Source organism: Xenopus tropicalis, chromosome 1 (assembly GCF_000004195.4).
Source record: "Xenopus tropicalis strain Nigerian chromosome 1, UCB_Xtro_10.0, whole genome shotgun sequence".
NCBI lineage: Eukaryota > Metazoa > Chordata > Amphibia > Anura > Pipidae > Xenopus > Xenopus tropicalis.
Genome location: NC_030677.2, coordinates 59,284,086 through 59,308,678, shown reverse-complemented (window position 1 = coordinate 59,308,678; position 24,593 = coordinate 59,284,086). Strand labels below are relative to the sequence as shown.

The window sequence follows — 24,593 nt, the reverse complement described above, 5'->3', positions numbered from 1 at the left end:
GCAACCGAGAAAATGATCTGTGCCAGCTTGGGTCAGACTCTGCACATGAACAAGTCCCCAAGATGATTATGGTGGGGGAATTTAGAATTCTGCTGCCCCCTTTTGACCTTATTATATGAAATAAATGTTTGCATGAATTAAAGTTCAGGTCTTTGGCTCCTTCATTTAAATTCAGTAACTGATAAAGCAGTACAATGCCCCCTGCTGCGGCCAAATTAGCTGTTATCAGTTACATTAGTTATATCTATTTTCTTGGCAATGCTGCATACAGTGTTCTCTGTAATACCCACTGGTAAGTTATGGCTATTTAGTTTTATGGTTATTGATGAGTTGCAAGTGAATGAAATCACCATGACAAAGTGACCATTACATCCCCTACCAACACCTCCCACTGGCTGCGCACTTTGCCATGCTGCCTTACTATATTTATACTTCTAATCCTAGCTTATATATTTGGGTTTTAGCTTTGCTCTCTGTTGTGCTGTTGATTATTTTAGTATTTGCACTGTGGTATTGTTGATTTAAAATGCATGCTTTCCTCATTGGGCCTGATGAATCTTTCCACAGCCCATGCAATTTTAATGAGTCTGAAAACCTTCCAAGCATTCAAACTGCATTAGTGTGCAGGGAATCTTTGTTTAAGACAGCTAAATAACCTGATCCATCTGAGAGAAAAGGGCAAATATTCTGCATACTGTTTTCTATTAAAGGTTAAAAAATCTCATTGTTTTGAAAATGAAGGTATAGTGGGGGAAAAAATCTTGACTATAATTAGTGTGGAAAGGGAAAGTTTGGTAATAATTCTGGTACTTTCTTCCCATATGTGTATTCATGTGTAGGATCAATTATCTGGAATGTTAAGAACCTGGTGTTTTCTGGCTCAGGTATTTTTGAACAGTTGCATTCAAAAAGTAATTTATTAGGACAAGATAGAGCAGCCTAACATGTTTTGTACCTTATGGGGCACTTATTGATGGTCTTTTGCATGTAAGATGTTCTAAATTTGCAGTTTTATGTTTACAAAGAAAAAGGAAATAATTTTTTAAAATTAGAATGTTAAAAAATGGATCTATGAGAGATGGCCTTCCTGTATTTTGGTGCTTTCCGGGTAATAGGTTTCCGGATAACTGATCTATAACTGTACTGGGCTTACACCTACTGCATAAATATGCAATATTATATACTATGTTATATGCCATTATATATACTATACACATATTACTAATTTGTGTCCCCTAGCCAAACATTTTACTAATGTTATCTGAAATACATGCACAATTCTAACCCCCCAGGAATATATTTGCATGGCAAATACCCATATTTTAATATGTAATATTGCTCAGTAGCCTATATGCAGTAATAAATCTTGCAGTTGATTTTAGAGATTGAATGCAATCAGGTCTCTTCTGAGTGTTTCCTTGTGTTCTTTGCACTCCAGTAAATAGATTAGTCAATGGCGTGGGTACTTAGGGATGTCAGGGGATTAAAGTAATGGGCTGCCATCAAGGCAATGCTGTGCAACTGCTCAGTGATTACCTCATCTCATTAGCTGATTGAATCTGGGAGCTTGCAGCCTGTGAGCCAGCCGCTCAAGCTAATACAAATGTAAGTTTTAAAAATGCTTGCAAATATTCACATGACTTGGATAATAAAGCATCATGTTTGTTCTTTTCCCAGCATCTCAACTGAAAGGTTGTCTGTGTGAATGCATGTGTGACTACAAGGGACTTTTCTTGTGTAATGGAAGAGCTTGTGTTTTAAAGGCCAGCGGTTGAGTCACTCTTTATATGCTAGGCTGCTAGCACTGATTTAGCCAGATCAGAATCTGACCCTGTGAACAGCAGCAGTTTTGAAAAAGTATGATGATAATAGTAAACTTTAAACTTGGGCATAGTATGAGAAAAAGAATCCCACAGATTTGCTTCCCTCACATTTGTATGTTCAGCAAAAGCCCTGTTTGTTTCACCAATGTTGAAATAGGGGCTATACGCTATTTAACTACATTTTACCTTGTGTTTAAAGGGAAAGGAATGGTTAAAGTGACTGGATGGTGCCAAAAGTTAGACGTGATTGTATTGTATCTACTGGCCTGGGGTTCTTCTCATTGAGCACCATGGAACCATTCTGTTCTTCTTACTTCATGTGGATGTGTAACATTAAAAGCCAAACTTGAACAAAAGCCTACTACTTTACTTTAGTGCACATGTGTCAGCCCTGGGGTAGCAAAGGGGATTGCTCTGTGGTGCTTGCTGAAGGGGGGGAACCTGACATTTGGCACCCCCCCTCCCCAAGTAATTTTACCATTCTTTCTCCTCTAAAAGGATATTAATAATGGTTCTATCCACTTTTAAGCTTGTGAATGAAAATGCCATCAAATACTTAAAGGGAATACTGTCATGATTTTTATGGTATACTTTTTATTGCTAAATTACACTGTTTATATAGCAAATAATTCACTCTACCATTTAAAATTTTATTCTTGAACCAACAAATATTTTTTTTTCTTTTGTTATATTGGTGTGTAGGCAGCCATCTCAGTGCATTGTGCTTGAGTCTGAGCTTTCAAAAAGAGCCAGCGCTACACATTAGAACTGCTTTCAGAAAATCTATTGTTTCTTCTACTCCCATGTAACTGGAGGAGTCCCAAGCCAGACTTGGATTTCTTACTATTTAGTGCTATTCTGATATCAACCGGGAGCTTTGATCTTACTCCCTTCCCATAGTTCTGCTTAGCGGCTGCTGGGAGGGGGGTGATATCACTCAAACTTGCAGTTTAGCAGTAAAGTGTAACTGAAGTTCATCAGCGCACAGGTGAAATTTCAAAATTAAATATAACAATATTGATTTCAATGCAGGATTCTTCTGGAGAAACTCTATTAACTGGAAAAAAAACACGCTTTCCCATGACAGTATTCCTTTAAGTCCCTCACAAAACATGGTGCTATCATGCTTATTGTAAAAAGCAGCCATAGAGGGGACAGCTTATGACTTATCTAACTGATCTGATTGTAGGCTGAAAGTTCACATAATGTGTGATTTGGCTGTTCACACAGTTGATAAAAAATCATTGATCCATTTGTTCAGACTGATGGGCAGAATAAGTGGTATTGAGCAGAAAAGACATTAACATGTAAGTTTTCTCTTTTGGTCAGGCAAAAAAGTTAAAATTGGGCAACCAAATCTGGGCATATTTGACCATCTTCAAATTCTAACAGAGTATTCAGACCAGATATACCTGGACCCGTCATGAAACCAGCTTTCGTTTACTGCAAGATTTTAAAGGAACAGTAACACTAAAAAATAAAAATGTTTTAAAATAATTAAAATATAACGTACTGTTGCCCTGCACTGGTAAAAGTTGCGTGTTTGCTTCAGAAAGACTACTATAGTTAATAGAAATAGCTGCTGTGTAGCCATGGGGGCAGCCATTTAAATTGAAAAAAGGAGAAAAGGCACAGGTTACATAAGAAGATACCAGATAAACTGTGTAGAATACAATGGGAATCTGTTACTTATCTGTTATCTGCTTAGTAACCTGTGCCTTTTCTCCTTTTTTCAATTTAAATGGCTGCCCCCATGGCTACACAGCAGGGTATTTATATAAACTGCAGTAGTGTTTATGAAGAAAACACACAACTTTTACCAGTGCAGAGCAATAGTATATAATATATTAATTATTTTTATACACTTTCATTTTTTGGTGTTACTGTTCCTTTAAGGGCTATGGCACATTGTATTTTGACCAATCCTACTCGTGGGAGTCATAAAAATGGCACGACTCACCCCAAATTGCTTTCGACGCACTTAAATGTGTAGGGCGACAGATCTGCTTGTACCAAAGATTTACATTCTAACAGCATCACCTTTTGCAAACACTAAGGGGCACATTCATGAAATCATGAGTTCGAATCCCGAATGGTAAAAATTCGGATTGGATTTGATAATTTCTGAAGATCGCAAATATCACGAAAATGCCTACAAAAAAATTGTATTAGTCACGATAATATCGATAATAACGATTGTAAACAGCGGGAAAACCTTTCCGACTTTGATCCTTCGGTGCATGATTTTGGAAGCCTCCCTTAGAAATCAATGGCACTCTGCAGCTCCAACCTGGCCCAAGGAAAGTCACGATAATGAAGCTTGAATGAATCTGAAACTTTCGTACTCGGCGCGAAAATACGATTTTGTCGCACAAATTTTGTTGCAAGGTTTGAGTCCTGAGCTATGTCTTTTTATAGAACCACCACCTGGATTTACAAGCTATCCAAGTCCTAGGAGCCGCATTTAAAGTACCTTGCAGTATTCTTTAGATCCCCTAACCAGTTATTTAATTTTACTAAATAACATTGCATTAAAAAAAACCTGTTCTGTGATACTTTAAAAAATACTTTGAAAAAAAAAATTAAGAAAAATACAATGGAATGTTGCATGCATATTGAAAGTATTTTGGGCATGTATGTACCAGCTTTGTACACCTTCAAATGGGAATGATTTTACCCAGCAGATTTGTTTGAACCATTTCTTATGTCAACCATTATTTTTCAAACAAATTTGGAAACTTGACATCTTGTTACAGTAGAAGGACAGAGGTAAAGCTTAGACAGAAGTTCTTCTAAAATTGGAGTTGCTGAAAAACTAAAAGGTAAATGTTGCACTGTTTACTAGTCGAGGTGCGCAAGCATCAAACCTGGAGCAAATGGATTTGAAAAGTGGGGTGGGAATTTCTCCTGAACAACCTTCTTACCCCCAAAAAGTTGTGCCTTAAAAAAAAATTTCAGTGTAGGTGCATTAAAATAATAATAAAAAATATCACCAAAGTTCAAGTTTAGCAAATCTTATGCCATAAAATGAAAACTGGTTAAAATACTTTTGCAAGGCATAGTAGGCAAAGTACTAAGAAAACCTATGCTAGTGCTAATAATTAGTGAGTGGAACTGGGTAAGATTGGGCAGGTTTCTTGGTTTCACTTGCAACCTACACATTCTGGTTTTGCATGGCTCCATCCTTGACACCAGTGCAGAGTGAAGAGGCCATTATTAATTTTAGATAAAGGTGTATGGTTTTGATTATTTCTATTCCACTGTCTGTCTGGAGTTACAATGTACAATATAGTCTCCCTGCATTTGCATGGGTTTTCTCCTGCTTCCCCACTGGAGAAAATAAAAAAAGGTTAATTTGCTTTCCATAGACCTGACTGAAGCTTTTTTTTTATATATGTTAGGGTTGTGGCACATGTGCTTTCAAACACTGCTTAAGGAGCTCTAACATGTGGCAGCAAAGCGCCCCAATCTGCTCCCACTGATTTCTGTGGGAATTGCCTGCAGACACCTAGACTTTCTTCCACTTTAGCTACTTAAAAATGTAGGACTTAAAAGTGCTAGTCATTTCCCTGTGTGCCATTTCCCTAAGTGTGCATGTGATCAAGATACTCTATTATAAACCCAACTGGCATTGATTAATTTCTCTGTAAAGTGCTGCAGAATCCATCACCTCTGTAGAAGTAAAGGATAATCATCATCATCTCAAATGTTTTAGTATTCTGCTCCAAACGGGTGCTTCTAGACAGTGGCTGTGGCCGCTCTTTTGTTAAAATCAGCTGTGAAGAGGGATATGCTGCCCCCTCCCATGCATTAAATTGGGCTGTGTTATAGCAGCCGCTGTTATTTCCAGTGCCATTGTGTCTGCTTCCTGTTGGTCAAAGGTTACTAGGATGGGGTACTGCATAGATATGGGAAGGTAACGGGGAAGAGAGACCCTTCCTGCATTTTTAAACACGCTTTACTTTCAGACTGGACAAGTCACCATTTTGTTTTGCAGAGAAACAAAGGTAAGAATTTGTTTTCTCTTGGCATGTGCCCTTTTGATTCTGCTCCCCTCAGATCCTGTAGCTCCCAATGAAAAGTAACTGGCATGCTGCTCAGTAATCAATCCTGCTCTTTCTCAACCTGACTTACTGAGGATGAAAGCATATGTAATGATCTTTCCCATATGTTCTTGATGCAGCTCTGTTCAAATTTTAAATCAGCAACTTATTTCTAAAAGATTATCATATCAGTTGTAAATACTGAAACATAAAAAAAAAAAATAACATGCAAAATCTATGGGTAGTAAAAAATGAAATCTCAGTCAATTGTTATAACAAAGGAAAGAGCACTTAAACAAACCCCACCCTTACATTATTGTTTTCTGCTCTATGCATTTAGCAATGTATGTATTTAAATTTGGGATAAATGGTCGTCTTGCCTTCCAGTATGTGGTTACTGGCATTTTTGTTTACACTATTATTTTAAAAATTCATATTTTCCTTCCGCATGTAGACAGAAATTTATGATTTAGTTTAGAAAAACTTTGCATTTTTATGACTCCTATTGATGATGTGTATCTTAAGTACAGGTATAGGACCCATTATCCAGAATGCTCGGGACCAAGGGTATTCCGGATAAGGGGTCTTTTCGTAATTTGGATCTCAATACCTTAAGTCTACTAAAAAATCAATGAAACATTAATTAAACCCAATAGGATTGTTTTGCATCCAATAAGGATTAATTATATCTTAGTTGGAATCAATTACAAGGTTCTGTTTTATTTCTACATAGAAAAAGGAAATCAGTTTTAAAATTCTGAATTATTTGATTAAAATGGAGTCTATGGGAGACGGGCATTCCGTAATTCGGAGCTTTCTGGATAACGGGTTTCCGGATAAAGGGTCCGATACCTGTATTTGAATACAACAAGGTAGCAATTTTGACCACTGCATTGCCATAATTTTGTTAAAACCATTCAGTGTCCTGATTTTTTAAATTGAATGTATGTGTGCTCTGGAAAATACCTGCCACCACTGACAAATAATTCAATGATAGATATTAAAGATAAATAATAAAGAGCAATATTAAATGATTGTGCTTATTGCCATTTTATTTTCTCCATGATTTGTGCCTGTTTTAAGGTTGACAAAAAATGTTAACTACTTTTTTTTTTTATTCACTTTAACATTTTTTTTTGCTCATTCACTTTCATTTTTATTAGGGCTGTTCTCATTACAATGGGAGACAGAATTAAGACCATGAGAGAGACTGGTTGTTACCTAACTAGTACTCTGTAGATATTCTGCCTTTAAAGAGATACTAATATTAGAAAAATGGGGCTTCTGAATAATGCCCCCTATATCTTGTTTTTTTTAAATACGACGGGTAGGCAGGTTGGTGCGTGCTCCCATAGGAAATAAAAAGCAGCCTTTTAACTGCAGTTGCAGTTGCGTATGTGTTTCCCAGCTACCCCAGTCCCAAAAATACAATGGTTTGCGCCGGGTTCAGTGGTGAGCATAGAGTTGCTGTCAAATTGATACAGGCAGTCCAATGATAATTAAATGATTCCCTCGTTCCACTCTTGCAATAAAACACAGGTGTTAACTGCGCCAAAATGCCTTGCCACTGGCCACAATATAAATCAGAGCTGGTAAGTTATTCAAATTGCACACAAATGCACACTGATGGATTTTTTGTGCAATAGTAATTACTATTATTAATTTAACATGGAGTAAAACGCCAGTGTCTTATTGCTCTAAGGGTTACACTTGACATTGCCACATTACCATATCTATTTATTCCTCTGAAGGTGGGGGAAAAAGAGAAATCTCACCCATTCAGAGTAAATGTAAGACATCACAATTGCACCTTTGCCTGACAGATATACATGATTTGAAAATTCTCAGCCCTGCATTTTTGAGTGATACTCACCTGTCAGACATTGACAATAAATGAGGGTAAAACCTGCCCTCCCCTTTCTATGGAGGGTACAGTGGCACAACAAGATGCTACAAAATAAAAAAAAAATTTGACATCCCACTCCCTTTCCTGATGTACTAAGGTTTTATAATGAAAAATATATCCTCCCTCTGTTCAGTTGAGCTCATTTAGTTAGGCTTATGTAGGTGAGGTGCATAAGCACTATATAAACCACCCTCATTAAGCTCACTGTAATGCAACCCCTCCCACACATTCTTCCACTGTGAAGTGATGGATTCTGGGACTTGAAGTCCATCTGCTTTTCTGTGGATCTGTGCACAACCCACTAAAGTATTATGTGGTTGCAGCACCCCCACACCTGTCCCTCTAATCCTGGTCTTGTGCCTTAAAAACAGGTGTTTGGTCTTGGGAGATCTCTCCCCTGTAAAAGGTACAGCTGGGGAGGATCAGCCTGTGAGACCAATGGTTTGGTCAGGAGATATCAAGAAATACAACCATGTTGGAAGGTGCCAAACTATGAAAAAAATACACCTGGAGGTAAATAGTAAGGGCTACAATATATTATTTACCATGACGCGATATATTGGATTGGCAATTTTATGATCATAAAAAACTCATTTTTGAAAATGTATGTACTTGCACAGATACTACTGGCATTGCTCAAACCCTCTCTTTTGAAGGCAAATGTTATAAATAATGTCTGGTGCATTGCTGCCTTTCTGTGCTGCTCACAATTCAGCATGCTGGCATGATCAGGGCCAGAAATAAGGGTAGGCAGCAGAGGCACCTATTTGGGGTTAAGTTGTATATTCAAGAAAATATATTTATTTCTGTATGTATGCCAGCATACTATTTGAGCATCTCCTCTTTAGTCCAATCTCAACTCCACATTGCCATGGCAGCATTTGCCACCAACTCTTCCAGGCTAGAGGTAATGTTGTGGAGTTGCAGTTTGTCTCTTTTGCATTGGTTACCAAAGCTCCTTGTCCTAGCTCTGAGCCTAATTTCCTCAGTTATTCGCAACATTTGCCAACTGATTATAAGCAGCAGTTCTTCATTACCTCTTTCTATTTTGTCTTCAAATAATCAGGGCGTTCTGTGCTAATGTCCATTTTTAAGGCCCAAATTTTAAGTCACTGTAGCTTAACTACAGCTGGAAGTTGTAATTCAACAACTGAAGAAAATGTCAAGACAGGGGCATCAGCCCTTATTGTTCAGGGCTATGGCACACAAAGCTTTGTCACCCACTGGAAATCTCTCTCTCCACTGGTGATAAAGGGCTGCTTTCTCTTGCAAGTGCACTTAAATTATGAAACTGTGCAAAAAAGATTTTTCATGGCCAACAAAGTCCTTAGAAATCACTGCTTCCATCAATAAAGAGAGCTGCCAGATTTTAAAAGAGGAAATTTGGGCAAAATCTATCATGCATATACTCCCATATTTTTTATATTCTGGCAGAAAGAATTGTAAATATTTAAACCAACTGACACATACACATACATTAAATGACCAGTGTTGGATCTGCTGAACAAGCTAGAGAGTTCAAGCACCGTAACATGTTTCCACATCCTAATATTTGTCCCATGGTAATTTTAGTTTTACAAAATGCAAATTGGGGCCTAGGAAGAGCATGGGGGTGGGGGAAGTGTTTTGTTTTGTATTTTTTTTACAGCATGTCCAACAGCGGATAGCTTTTCGGGTTTTTTTTGTGACTGTTTATGGCATCTTAAACAGCCCCTCTGGCATTTGGCAAAATTTACAAAATGCCAGTCCGGCCTGAATGTCAGCTACCGCATTTTTATACCATTAAGCTATTTACCTTGTGTTTTACCTGCAGCTGTTCTCACTTCCCATAATGGAAAGAAATTTTTGGACGTTTTGTTGCTGCAACAAAACGCCACACCTTAGGCTGATGCCACACGAGGCGTAGGGCTGAAATTTTCGGCAAGCAGAAAATTCAGCCCTATGCCTGCTACTTGTGCCTGCACCCAAATGAATGGAATACGCTCGGGTGCAGGCACATGTAACCGATATACGCATGAAAACGCGAGAGAATGCAAAGTCGTGCGTTTTCATGCGTATATCGGCTACATGTGCCTGCACCCGAGCGTATCCCATTCATTCGGGTGCAGGCACAAGTAACAGGCATAGGGTTGAATTTTCGGCAAGCGCTTTTCCGCTTGCCGAAAATTTCAGCCCTATGCCTCGTGTGGCATCAGCCTTAATAGTGAATTTTCCTGTGAAAACTGATTTTGGGACGCACCGAGTAATTCTTTGATCAAAAACTTCCCTGCAAAATGCTTTGACTACAGACAGACAGTCTCTGTTATTTTACAGAATGTTGTTTATTCAATAGTGTGAAAACAGAACTGGCTTTGCTATTTTCCCCATTTGGGGATAATGGTTAAAAAACAGGAAATGTTATCCAAGTGTGCTTGCTGAACACATGATTTGGGATCGTTGTCACCCTAATGGAAACTTCCACTGAGTATGTTTTTTCCTTATTTTGTTCAGTGAGATACTATTCTACTTCCTGGAAAACAGTTTCCTACATTTTAATTTTGTGCTTACTCACACCTCCTTCTTTTTTTTTTTTTTTTTTTTTTTTTTAACTTAGTGATTAAGGCCTTTGTTACTAAATAGGACACAGGTTCTTGTGGAACTTTGTATACCTAAATTTATATTCTGTATATAAGACATCTACAGGTATAGGACCTGTTATCAAGAATGCTCGGGACCCAGGGCATTCTGGATAAGGGATCTTTTCGTAATTTGGATCTCCTACTAAAAAATCATTTAAACATCATTTTAACTCAATAGGATTGTTTTGCCCCCAGTTAGGATTAATGATATCTTGGGATCAAGTACCAAGGTACTGTTTTATTATTACAGAGAAAAAGGGAAAAAAATTGAATTAATTACTTATAATTGAGTCTATGGGAGGTGTCCTTTCCATAATTCAGAACTTTCTGGATAATGGGTTTCAGGATAACGGATCCCATACCTGCACTTTTTTTTTTGTTTTGTTTTTTTATGCTGTTACTAGAGCCCCGCATTTACCATACATAACTTCAGTTTTAATGTTTCACTGTGAATTCATTTTTTATTTTCTCTATGGATTTCTCTAATGGATGTATTAAGCATGTAAATCTGCATTATTTATTTCCTTAGCTGGCAGTAAGCCTTTCTCTGAGCAGATATTGCCTCACTTGAAGGCTTGTCACAAGCTCCTTATTCACTCATACAGGCCTGTTATGTTTAAAATCACATTTCAAAAAGTCAGAACAGGATAGGCCTGGAAGTGCTGAGGTGTAGTATGATATCATTGTGGATGTGGCTAGTTGAATGAACAATAAATGGCATTCTCCATAGCAGGGACGCCTATTTTCGTTTCATAATATGCTGTAATGTTAAATAAAATAAATATATGCTAACATAGGTGTTCTCCTATTAGCAGTGCTGCCCCTTCCTTGTGTGCCCTACTATGTGCCCTGCTGTGATACCTTTGTGGAAGCTTTAAATGGTATCAGTCTTGAGACTAACTGGCCCCTTCATTGGTAACACCTGAGATTCAGGCTGTAAGCCCCTGTATTGTTCACACCTGTAAGAATCTGCATTAGTTAGTGTTATAGATATTTCTAGTTATGCACAATGTGACAGTCACCATTAGTTCATTGAACAGAGTTTGTTGTTAAAATGATTTTTGCTTATTGTTTTAAAAGAAAAATGTTTTTTGCACAAAATAGAAAATTCTTAAAAAGGAAAGGTTGATCTTCCTGGTTTGTAAAAGCACAATCAAAATAAATCAGCAGTCTGTTGGGAAGCCCTCTGTATCAGCAAGCCGTAACCCAAACACCTTTAGCCTGTTAGGCTGTAAGATAAGGAGCAGTGCATTTTACAGAAGGTTTTTTTTTAGTGAATTGTTACTTTGATTGTGCTCATAAGAAGCAAAGTTTAGACTTTAGTTTCTGAATTTTCCAGTATAGTGCAAGAAATAACAAACACCATAGATATTTCCTATTTGATAAAAAGCAAAATGTATGTTCAGCACAAGTCCTGTTTATTGAACTCATTTCTAACAGCTGTGCATTAGACACCCAAAAATATTTCTGCAGAATGACTTTTATAGGTGTTTAGTTTATATTGCTCAGTAATCTCTTTCAAACCAGAAGCAAAAAAAAAAAAACTGGATTTATTGCATAGAATTCACACCATCATAGTTTGCAGAATGCATCATAGTCTTTGAAGCAACATGCTGTGTAGATGAGTAAAGTATTGCACGCTTAGCCTTAGGCTGTGTTCTTACACTGCTGTTTAAAGAGAAATTAAAGTTTTTTGTTTTTTTTTTTATACATTTACAATTTAAAGGAACAGTAACACCAAAATATTAAAGTGTATAAAACTAATTACAGTATAATGTACTGCTGCCCTGCACTGGTGCAACTGATGTGTTTGCCTCAAACACTACTTTAGTTTATATAAAGAATGCTCCTGTGTAGCAACGGGGCATCCATTCAAAGGAGAAAAGGCACGCATAGTAGATAACCGATAAAACACTATTGTATTCTGCCTGGGTTATCTGCAATCTGCTATGTAGTGCCTTTTCTCTATGTTTTCAGTATGTTTTAATGCAATGGAAACTGGGTGTTATTTAATCAATAGGGGGAAATACCTGGATGTTACTCACATAAGATAAAAACTTTGGCATGTGGGGAAGCAGTAGTGTGTGCAGAATAGGGGTGCTGCTCCGGTAATCTGTGAGAAAGAGGCTTTAGGGGGGACCCCCAGGGGAGAGACAAAGTGAGAAACACTGGTTGGGAGGGAGAACCCAGAAGAGACTTGTGGCAGGTGTGCGGCAGAAGAGCAACAGTGTCCGGTGATGAAAAAGCAGGGTTTGGGAGGAGGAGGCGTTTCACAGCATTTATTACTAGATAGTATGTAGCGGTTCCTGCTTAAATTAACTCTGGTGTATGAGTGAGAGAGATATAGGAAATTTAGATTTAATGCTCCCTTTCAGACACCATTCGCTTTTATCTTGTCGGATGCAGCATGTAGCATTCCCTTCCAACAGCCATGTCGTATCCAATGGCAAAGCTTCCATGTACTTTACACATTTACATTTTCTATCCATCCCATTATATCTTGACCTGTGCAACTACTGACTTGTAGGTTGTGATCTGTCAATCTGCCCCCATCCTATAAAGTCTCCTGTTAGCTCTGACTGTATGCTATGGCCCACTGCGAAAGGCAAATAAGATGGTAGCGCTTTCATGGAATGATCCGTTGTTTGGTGAAAAATGTAAATGCAGCCATGGCTTTGTTTTACTTGCCATTTTTGGAAAAACTAAATATTGCTAGTGTAAGGTGACCAAATTTTTGGAGCAAAATCCAGGGACAGGGGTAATAATGGCGGTGTGCTTCGGCCAATTTTTAGGCTACGCCCATTTTGACAGACACACTCCTAATAAACCATTTCAATTTTACAGATACACCCTCAGTAAATATAAAAATCTATACATAAGCAATACCATGTATAATCCCCCAGCAGAGCGAAAAAAGTATCACAGGCCTTCTTCGGGATAGAGGACTTCAGCTTACAAACTGGCCAGTGAGGGAGGCACTTCGGGTTTACAGAGAATGGTGGAATGTGGTGCTGCTCATGGCTCCCTGATTAGCCAATTTTGCTTGTGACTCCCTGATTGGCCAGTTTGCGCAGTGACGTCTTCTGCGCTGAAGGACCTCCTAAGCTGGTTGCTTGAATGCCTGCCAATGTAGGGAATTCACAGGGTTTTTTTTTGCCCCACAGGTACAGCAGCTCTGAAACAGGGTAGATCCCCATCGCATGGGCACGAATGGTAACCATATGCTATTGTAAGATTTTGGGAGATACCTATTTGGTTCTAAACTTTCCTGCAAACACTATGTTGGATAGTTTAATGAGGTTTACTTTTTAATAATGCTGTGCAGATTAAATTGCAGTTAATGTATCAATAAATTGAACTGCAAATCCTTTGAATTATTTGAATTCAATTTATTTTGAATTATTAAAGATGTGCCACTTTCAAATAAAGTTAAACAGGAGCTTATTCTTAGCAACTTTCAGTTGGCCTTCCTTTTTAATTTTTTTTTTTTTAATTAGCGGCATGCCTCCTTCCAGCCAACAACTGAAAAAGCACTACAACTTCATGGTTTGCTATGTTATATGGTAGGGATCCCCAACCTTTTATAGCCATGAGCCACATTTAAATGGAAAACATGTTGGGGAGCAACACAAACATGGAAAAAGTTCCTGGGGGTGCAAATAAGAGCTAGAACTGGCCATTTGGTAGCCCCATATGTGGACTGGCAGCCTATCGAAGGCTCTGCTTGGCTTTACACTGGTTTTTATGCAACCAACACTTGCCTCCAAGCCAGAAATTCAAAAATAAGCACCTACTTTGAGGCCCCTGGGAGCAACATCCAAAGGGTTGATGAGCAACATGATGCTCACAAACTACTGGTTGGGGATCACTGTTATATGGTAATATTAGGTACAATCTGCCAAAGTCTGAGAAAAGAAAGAAAATACATTTTTTGCTTCTAAGGAATCTATAATCTAAAATTATATGTTTGCCTGTTAAAATGAACTTTTATTTTTGTGTTCTTATTGGATTATTGGACCTTCCTGTTTTTGAGCAACGTAGTCATGTCTAGACATGGTAATATTGAGGAGAAAACAAACTGCTATGAAGCTTGTTCTTAAATGGTTAACTTCCAAAATAGAAGCAGCTGTAAGAATCCGAGTTATTCTCAGCTAACAAAGTGTTTTCTGTGTAGCATTTTTTGTAATCTGACAAAACAGAGACACTTTTGTGCTATGATTAGCATGGCTGCTGATGTCAGTTTTCTTGTGTAGCATTTATTCAACTACTAAACTCCTCTTTGTACTCATAGCCTGAGGACATTTTGTATATGCCTTATTAAAATGAACACTTGGGGATTTTTTTCTTCAAACTCTAGTCTAATCTATCGCTATTGTAATGACTAACTCATTATTCTAAGTAACCAGTAATGAGAAAAGTGCCTGGCAAGTGCAAATAGAATCAAACATCATATTATACTATTTGTGATTATTTTTATTGATCTGCACTATGTTACAGGCTGTGGTATATGGGGTGATTTTGAATGTTTTGTCCATGAGCAGGAGTCAAAACTGTAATTATAGCCTCCACCCTCAAATATTCACTTTTATGGCAATCACTAGCAAGTATGGGTGCCCTTGCTTATCAGATTATTGTTGCTTGTAACTGCTGACTTGCAATTATAGAGGGTGCTGTTATAAGCATCTTGACCCCCACCCAAAGCGACTTATGTCTTCTAGCTGCTACCTATTGTCTTTCTTCTAGGACTACACTTGTCCCTATGGAAGAGTATACAAAGTACAGAGGTGGTGTACAGTCCAGGAGAATGTATAATCGGGGAAATTCCTTATGCATTATATATTGATTGGACCACAAATAATGGTGTAAAATGAGGGAAAACTTAATTTTACATTCCCTAATTTTAAGGTTTCATTGTATAATGGCCTGCTTCTTTAAAGGACCTGGCAGAAGGACATTCAAAATAATTTATCAATTCTACCTGTTAAACTTCTCCCTTTACTATGTGTGATTGCTCATGTCCTATTTTTAAATGTGTAATTTTAAATTGGCTGTTACTGTGCCCAGTCCCAGTTTTAATTTTAATAGTCTATCTTTTTGGGTTGGCTAATAAGGAATTGATTTGAATGCATGCTGCATGGCTGTGCTAGTTAAATAAAGCCTACTGCAGTCTGTGGCTTGCATCTAAATTAATTGCTAATTAGCTATAAAGAATACAGGTTAAATGTATCTGTTTTTCCAAGTAGTTTTATTAAAGGAACAGTAACATCAACAGATTAAAGTGTTTTAAAGTAATTTAAATATAATGTGCTGTTGCTCTGCAAAAAACTGGTGTTTTTGATTTAGAAAAGCTACTATATAAATAAGCTGCTTTGTAGCCACGGGGGCAGCCATTCAAGCTGGGAAAAAGGAGAAAAGGCCATATAATGGGGGTTTATCTGTTATCGGCTAAGTAACCTGTGCCTTTTCTCCTTTGAATGGCTGCCCCCATGGCTACACAGCAGCTTACTTATATAAACTATAGTAGTCTTTCTGAGGCAAACACAACAGTTGTAGCAATGCAGGGCAGCAGTACATTATACTGTAATTACTTTTATACACTTTCATTTTTTGGTGTTACTGTTCCTTTAATGGAAATAGGCATACATCTATGCACAAAATATTGCCTTCATACTTTACTTCTAGAAGGAAGTGAATGCACAATAAGCTGAACCTTTTTATTATCTTCCTGATCACTAAATACTTCAGTACAAAACAACGACTTTCGGAAAACACTTTTTCTCATCAAGGAGTCAACAAGTCTGAGCATGGCAATAATGTAATGTTTCGCACATATAAAAAATTGTTAAGCAACATTCCATTTTATCTTTGGCTGTCAGGATTCCTAGTGTCTTTTGTTGATTATGGAAGAAGAAACAGGGGTTTTCAAATCTAAAGAAAAAAATAGTTTTTTTTTTTTTTTACTTAAAGTAGGCTTACAAGTGCCTGTCCGAGCTCTCTTGTCCTTTGCATGTACCGCCAAGTAAAGCTTAAAGGCAAAAGCTGACTGACTGCTTAAGTGTTCCTCATAAGATTTGTCCTCAAATTCAGACCTAACAGCCTGATTGTATGCATTTCTGTCCACATACACAAAGAGCCCCGAAATGCTTAGCTTAAAGGAACAGTAACACCAAAAAATGAAAGTGTATAAAAGTAACTAAAATATAATGTGCTGCTGCCCTGCACTGGTAAAAGTTGTGTGTTTACTTCAGAAAGTCTACTATAATTTATATAAATAAGCTGCTATGTAGCCATTCAAAGGAGAAAAGGCACAGGCACATAGCAGATAACAGATAAAACACTATTGTATTCTACAGAACTTATCTGTTATCTGCTATGTAACCTGTGCCTTTTCTCCTTTTTTCCAGCTTGAATGGCTGCCCCCGTGGCTACACAGCAGCTTATAATACTTATAAATTATAGTAGTGTTACTGTAGCAAACACACCAGTTTTACCAGTGCAGGGCAACAGTGCATTATATTTTTATTACTATAAAGCTCTTTCATTTTTTGTGGTTACTGTTCCTTTAATTCAGGGGCCAATAGAAAGAATTGAGTCAGACACATGAAAAAAGTAGAATGATTCAATTACCGTATATACTCGAGTATAAGCCGATCCAAATATCAAAATAAATACCAATAAAATTACATTAATTGAGGCATCAGTGGGGTATATGTTTTTAAATATTTATTTTAAAGAAAAACAGTAATTTAGCTCTGTAAGTGGAGAAGAGGGACAACAAAAACAATATGGTATCAACAATGATAACTTAAGTGTACTACACCCCTTAGCTCAATCCTTCAAAACTGTATATAGTTTATATAGAATATAAAGTGCCATGCCTAGTGCAGAATGGGACAGGTGAGGATGGTAGATAAAGATGAATTTGGGTGCGGGCCAGGGCACTGGAGGGTCTGGTTGCGGGTGGCCTAATTTGCACACAAAGGACAGAGGGTGCTAGTCTGGAGGGACCCATGGCACCCGACTAGAGTATAAGCCGAGGGTGACTTTTTCAGCACATTTCGGGTGCTGAAAAACTAGGCTTATATTCGAGTATATACAGTAATTGTTTTTTCAAGAACCCCTCTGCTGGCTGGGCATATTGCATTGGCAAAGATTTGATCACTGAAAATATTACTTATTTTTCCCGCCAATGTTTATGACAGTGTGTGCAATGGATTTTGGGGAAATATTATTATGAATCAATAATAATGCTGGAAAAATCATTTCTTGAAAGGTGCATGCAAAGAAAATATTTGCATATGCAGCCTACAAAATAACAGGAACCGTTCCTTATTGCTGGTTTGTATAGTTAGCACATATATATGTGTTAGCCAAAAACCTGGAAGTTTCCTTTCAATCATCTGGAATCACACACATACATACAGGATTATAGCTTGAAAATCTATCGCCTATGCCTATCTTCATTTCTAAGTTATAACCATTTCCATGGGCCATACCATGGAACATTCTTGTGATTAAAATGCAGTCAACACATATGACATTAGACAATATCCAGAGGCTACAAACAAAGATGTGTTTGGGCTAAGGATGAAAGGTATATTAACTAAAAGATATGGAATTTAGAAAACCCATAGTGATATATTTTTCCCCCCTTTTATGCAGGCATGGAAGAGGAGATGGTTTGTCCTTCGCAGTGGACGTCTAACAGGAGACCCAGATGTGCTGGAGTATTACAAAAATGATCATGCAAAGAAGCCAATCCGCATTATTGACTTAAATTTGTGTGAACAAGTTGATGCTGGGTTGGTGTTCAACAAAAAGGAATTTGAAAATAGTTATATTTTTGACATCAAGACCATTGACAGAGTATTTTATTTAGTGGCAGAAAGTGAGGAAGAAATGAATAAGTGGGTTCGAAACATCTGTGATATCTGTGGATTTAATCCCACCGATGAAGGTAAGATTTTTTTTTTTAAAAGTACGTACAGCTTTAAATGCATGCACACCGATATCTGCATATGTACTGAGCAGTTTGATAGCTCTGTTGTGTTGGTGGGACCTGGTCAGAAAAAGTTAGCCCGACTGGTCAAATTTGGTTTGAATTCTGACACATGTTGGTAAATATATTCAGGTTTATTTATGTGATCAGCAGTTGAATGCAATATCAAGTGGGTGAGTTCTCTTTTAACATATATATTTGGATGTGTGTGCACAAAAATATATTTGGAGAAGTTGGAGATATGCTCCCTAAATGGTGTGTAAAAATATATATAACTTCTGATCATCTATAACTTTTTTGGTTTAAAATCGTATCCATTTATTAACTTAACTTCACATATGTCCTACTTTACCAAACAAGGTACATGAAATAAACTTTAAAATTGGGTGAGCCGGACTTGGATTTTTACTATTGAGTTCTGTTATTATATCTACCACTAGATGGGGCATGGGAGAATTTTTAGCAATACAGGTGTCAGGGAGCATCTTGCTACGTTCCCATTGTTCTACTGATCGGCTGTTGGGGGGATAGGCAGAGTTCACTCCAATTTGAAGCTCAACAGTAAAGAATGACATAAAGGTGGCCATACATGGGCAAATTTCAGCTGCCAATGTCCTTCAGACTGATTTGGCAGTTTATTTGCCTGTTTATGAGCACTACCCTACCAGTATCTGGCCTAAAATTGGGCAGATCTCGGTCGGGTAGGTTTGATTTTCCCATCAGATTGGGGATCACATCAGCTTAGTGGTGTGGCATTTGGTCTGAAGGCCTATGTAACCATGGTTATAAATGATATCGTCCACTGTAAGTGGGCATATCGAGAGAAGACCAGCTTGTTTGGTGACCTCGCCAAAAGAGTGGATCACACTGTATATGGTCACCTTTAGTCACATGGCTGAGGGCACCTGGGAAACTGAGTATATCTAGCTGCACATCACATTTCAAAATGAAATACAAAAATATCTGTTTGATCTTTTGAAAAATGGATTTCAATGCACTAGTCTTCTGAAGGAGAACTTTTAACTAATGCGCAATTCCTTTTAAAAAATTATATATATATATTATTATTATGCAAAATTTGGGACAGTTGGGACACTGATAAGTTGCTATGTGTTACTGCACATTGACACATTTGCCCAGTGTTTGTTAAAGAGTCCACTGTGTAAAATGTAAATTAGCATAAGTGGGAAGGCACCATTAATGCTAAACAGGTTTTGGAGCAACAAATGCTGTCATCCAGACAATGGCATGGCTCTGCAATAATAGTGCATATCCTAAACTGATCGAATTCAAAAGGAGCATACATATATATAAAAATATATACTGTATATACTCGAGTATAAGCCGATCCGAATATAAGCCGAGGTACCTAATTTTACCTAATAAAACTGGAAAAACTTATTGACTCGAGTATAAGCCTAGGGTGGGAAATGTGCAGTTATTCTCGAGTATATACAGTACATAAAATCTTATTTTCACACAAGATTGCATAGCAATAGTGTAAAAAATTGTATAGTCTACCCCCCCACGCAGGAATCATACACTACACTGAGTAGTATCAATGGAGGGTACAACAACTGAACACAATAATAAACTCAATCAAATACCACTCTGTAAGTAAAAGATGCACAACTTTATTTCAGTCCATTAAAACGCAACACTAACCCCATATATATTATTTTTAAAAATAATTGTTATTAAAAGCAAAATATATATGTTCTTATCTGTTTATGTACAATCACATCTGGTTCTGATTATCAAAAATATGTGTTCTCCAGGCCATTATGCCAACTTCCACAATCACCACTACCCATCCTCTGCATACCTCTTAATCAGCTGCCTTCTGCTTCATTTAGTTTTCAGAATTAGCAGTGCTAAGAACAAAATAAGTCAGAGCCAGTGAGTACTTCTGCATAAGTATTTCTCCTTCCCGAGCGCAGCCCTGCCATGCATCGCCAGAACGCACATTCAGCACGTGTAGGGCACGATGTGTGCCGTCCGGCGCGATCTGGCGATGCATGGCAGGGCTGTGCTCGGGAAGGAGAAATACTTATGCAGTAAGGGGGGGGGGGCGCACGGCCGGGAGAACGTAACTACCGTATATACTCTAGTATAAGCCGAGGGTGCCTTTTTGAGCACATTATTAGTGCTCAAAAACTCGGCTTATACTCGAGTATATACAGTATAATTTTTTTTTTTTTTTTTTTACGAAAACAATAGCATTTCACAGTTAAGGATGCACCAAACCCAATTTTTTTGGGTTCAGCTGAACCCCCGAATCCATCTTAATGGATGCGGGCCAATACTGAACCGAATCCTAATTAGCATATGCTAATTAGGATTTGAAAGGGCATAACTATATGACTTTTTTTTTTTGCTTGTTGTTTGTGTAGTAAAATATAATTTGCCTTTTTTTTTTTTTTTTTACAATTGCAGATGTTGTAAAACCTGCTGTTAATTCAGAACCTTCCAACCAAGCAGCATTGGTCCAAGGCCCTCTACCTCCCCCTTACCAGCTTATAAATATGCCACTTGTGGAATCCTCAAATAGCCAAGAAGATCCCCAGGACTATCTTTTACTAATAAACTGCCAAAGCAAGAAACCTGAACCATTGAGGTAAGCATTTTTACTTTTGCTGTAAAAAAACAAATAATTCCTTTTCTAGTGCAAAGGAATTTTTTAATACTTTCTTCATTTAGAGTACCGTATTTTTCGGACCATAAGACGCACTTTTTTTCCCCCAGAAGTGGCGGGAAAAAGTCCCTGCGTCTTATGGTCCGAATATACTTTAAAAAAATGTTTTTACTTGCCCGTGTGGTCTCCGTGCAGGGCCCTCCTCTATTCACCGACGCTTAGCTGTGGCGCTGTGCGCATGCACAATGACGCGCATGCCCATACGCATGCGCGTCATTGTGCATGCGCACCGCGCCACAGCTAAGCGCCGGTGAATAGAGGAGGGCCCTGCACGGAGACCACACGGGCAAGTAAAAACATTTTCTTAAAGTATATCTGTAGGCTATATGCTGGTACAGATGGGGGCAATATGTTGGGTGCTGCTGGTACAGGTGGGGGGCAATATGTTGGGTGCTGCTGGTACAGGTTCGCTTTTAATGCACATAAAATATTTTAGGACAGTATTTGTTTCAGAATCTTTTTTTCTTCATTTCCCTTCTCTAAAAACTGGTGCGTCTTATGGTCCGGTGCGTCTTATGGTCCGAAAAATACGGTACTTTTTACTACATTTCCTTCAGTTTTTCAGAATTTTTCTCTCATCATGTTAACTGACATTTTTGAGGAAGCGAGTACATAGCATCCTACAACAGAAAATGTGCTTATATGATTAATTATTTTATACACATTCATTCCTTTTTGTTCTATAAGTCTGCACATGGAAGTATATATATATATATATATATATATATATATCTATATCCTTGAGAAAGGTCCTAATAAGGACCGAAACGTTGGTTTTAACAATATATTTAAAATAAAAAATTTTTGATGAAACATTGAAGGGTGTGCTGGCCACAGATGATTATTTTCTATACAGACATAATTTTGGCTATGCACCCCGCAGAATATTGAGCCTTGGAGTGCGGACACCATTTGGATTGATATATATATATATATATACAGTGGAGGAAATAATTATTTGACCCCTCACTGATTTTGTAAGTTTGTCCAAAGAAATGAAAAGTCTCAGAACAGTATCATTTCAATGGTAGGTTTATTTTAACAGTGGCAGATAGCACATCAAAAGGAAAATCGAAAAAATAACTTTAAATAAAAGATAGCAACTGATTTGCATTTCATTGAGTGAAATAAGTTTTTGAACCCTCTAACAAAAAAAGACTTAATACTTAGTGGAAAAACCCTTGTTTGCAAGCACAGAGGTCAAACGTTTCTTGTAATTGATGACCAAGTTTGCGCACATTTTAGGAGGAATGTTGGTCCACTCCTCTTTGCAGATCATCTCTAAATCCCTAAGGTTTCGAGGCTGTCTCTGTGCAACTCTGAGCTTGAGCTCCCTCCATAGGTTTTCTATTGGATTGAGGTCCGGAGACTGACTAGGCCACTCCATGACCTTAATGTGCTTCTTCTTGAGCCACTCCTTTGTTGCCTTTGCTGTATGTTTTGGGTCATTGTCGTGCTGGAACACCCATCCACGACCCATTTTCAGTTTCCTGGCAGAGGGAAGGAGGTTGTCGTTCAGGATTTCACGATACATGGCTCCGTCCATTTTCCCGTTAATGCGAATAAGTTGTCCTGTGCCCTTAGCAGAAAAACACCCCCAAAGCAAAATGTTTCCACCCCCATGCTTGACGGTGGGGACGGTGTTTTGGGGGTCATAGGCAGCATTTTTCTTCCTCCAAACACAGCGAGTTGAGTTAATGCCAAAGAGCTCTATTTTGGTCTCATCAGACCACAGCACCTTCTCCCAGTCACTCACAGAATCATTCAGGTGTTCATTGGCAAACTTCAGACGGGCCTGCACATGTGCCTTCTTGAGCAGGGGGACCTTGCGAGCCCTGCAGGATTTTAATCCATTGCGGTGTAATGTGTTTCCAATGGTTTTCTTGGTGACTGTGGTCCCTGCTAATTTGAGGTCATTAACTAACTCCTCCCATGTAGTTCTAGGATGCTTTTTCACCTTTCTCAGAATCATTGACACCCCACGAGGTGAGATCTTGCGTGGAGCCCCAGAGCGAGGTCGATTGATGGTCATTTTGTGCTCCTTCCATTTTCAAACAATCGCACCAACAGTTGTCACCTTCTCTCCCAGCTTCTTGCTAATGGTTTTGTAGCCCATTCCAGCCTTGTGCAGGTCTACAATTTTGTCTCTGACATCCTTGGACAGCTCTTTGGTCTTTCCCATGTTGGAGAGTTTGGAGTCTGCTTGATTGATTGATTCTGTGGACAGGTGTCTTTTATACAGGTGACTAGTTAAGACAGGTGTCCTTAATGAGGTTGACTAATTGAGTAGAAGTGTCTAACCACTCTGTGGGAGCCAGAACTCTTAATGGTTGGTAGGGGTTCAAAAACTTATTTCACTCAATGAAATGCAAATCAGTTGCTATCTTTTATTTAAAGTTATTTTTTCGATTTTCCTGTTGATGTGCTATCTGCCACTGTTAAAATAAACCTACCATTGAAATGATACTGTTCTGAGACTTTTCATTTCTTTGTCATTGGACAAACTTACAAAATCAGTGAGGGGTCAAATAATTATTTCCTCCACTGTGTGTATGTATATATATATATATATATTATATATATATATGTGTATGTATATATGTGTATATAATATATATATATATATATATATATATATATATATATATATATATATATATATATATATATATATATATATATATATATACATGCATGTTGGTGTTAGGTAGCATGTTTTCTATAATAAATACAGCGGATGCACCATTCTGTAAGGCTTCTGTAAGCATTATGACCATATAAAATGTCTTGTGCTTTTATAAAGTCACAGAACTCAGACGTGACTTCTAATGTCCTTAATATGAAATATATTTTCTTGATTATCTATGTGTAACATTATCAAAATATTGTTAAATGGTGTCACTCCTGTATAGTGCAGAAACTCTTTCACCAACTCTTTTCATCACTCTGCCATCTCTTCAGACATGTGGTCCCTGTCAGTTGCTATATTTTTGTTTATTTCAATAGAATAGCCACAATAGTGCAAGCTAGAACGCTATATTTATTCTGTAGAATGCTTTTTAATACCTGAGTAAACAACCTTACAAACTCTCTCTGTGTAAAATAGCAGCTGCAATTTTAGCTTGGTCTGACATCACTTCCTTGCTTGCATGTCTGTGCTCTGGGCTCAGATTACAGCAGGGAGGGGAGAAAGGAGAGAGGAGCAAGCTGTGCATGCCCAAGCCCTGGAGGTTTGAACTGAGAGAAGGAAGTCTAATACAGAGAACTATATGTATATAATAGAAGGCAAGAAATGCAGAGCAGCAATACTGTGTGTATTTATATAGACCATAGCTTACTTAGTTTTAACCTTTCCTTCTCTTTTAATGTTCTGCACAGAATGTAATCTAAGTTTCTCTAGTTTCAGAGAGGCAACATTTTGAATGTAGTTTCTTCCTGACCTGATGAGTTTGAAAGCTATAACCAAAATAGTCATTAAACATATAGCTTTCCCCATTCTCTCAAAATCC

At 37.8% G+C, this 24,593-nt stretch overlaps 1 protein-coding gene across 3 annotated transcripts in view; it reads left to right on the top strand.

Moving 5' to 3' along the window:
• gab1 (GRB2 associated binding protein 1) overlaps nt 1-24,593 on the top strand; it is a 70,711-nt gene that overhangs the window by 20,780 nt on the left and 25,338 nt on the right. For 2 of the 3 annotated variants that reach the window (XM_031895509.1, XM_031895510.1), the window contains exons 2-3: nt 18,053-18,347; nt 20,826-21,006. In XM_031895509.1, coding sequence (XP_031751369.1) covers nt 18,053-18,347; nt 20,826-21,006 — 476 coding nt within the window. Of the gene's footprint in view, nt 1-5,690; nt 5,831-18,052; nt 18,348-20,825; nt 21,007-24,593 lie in introns of those variants that run through there. The other variant, XM_031895511.1, reaches the window with a different exon arrangement.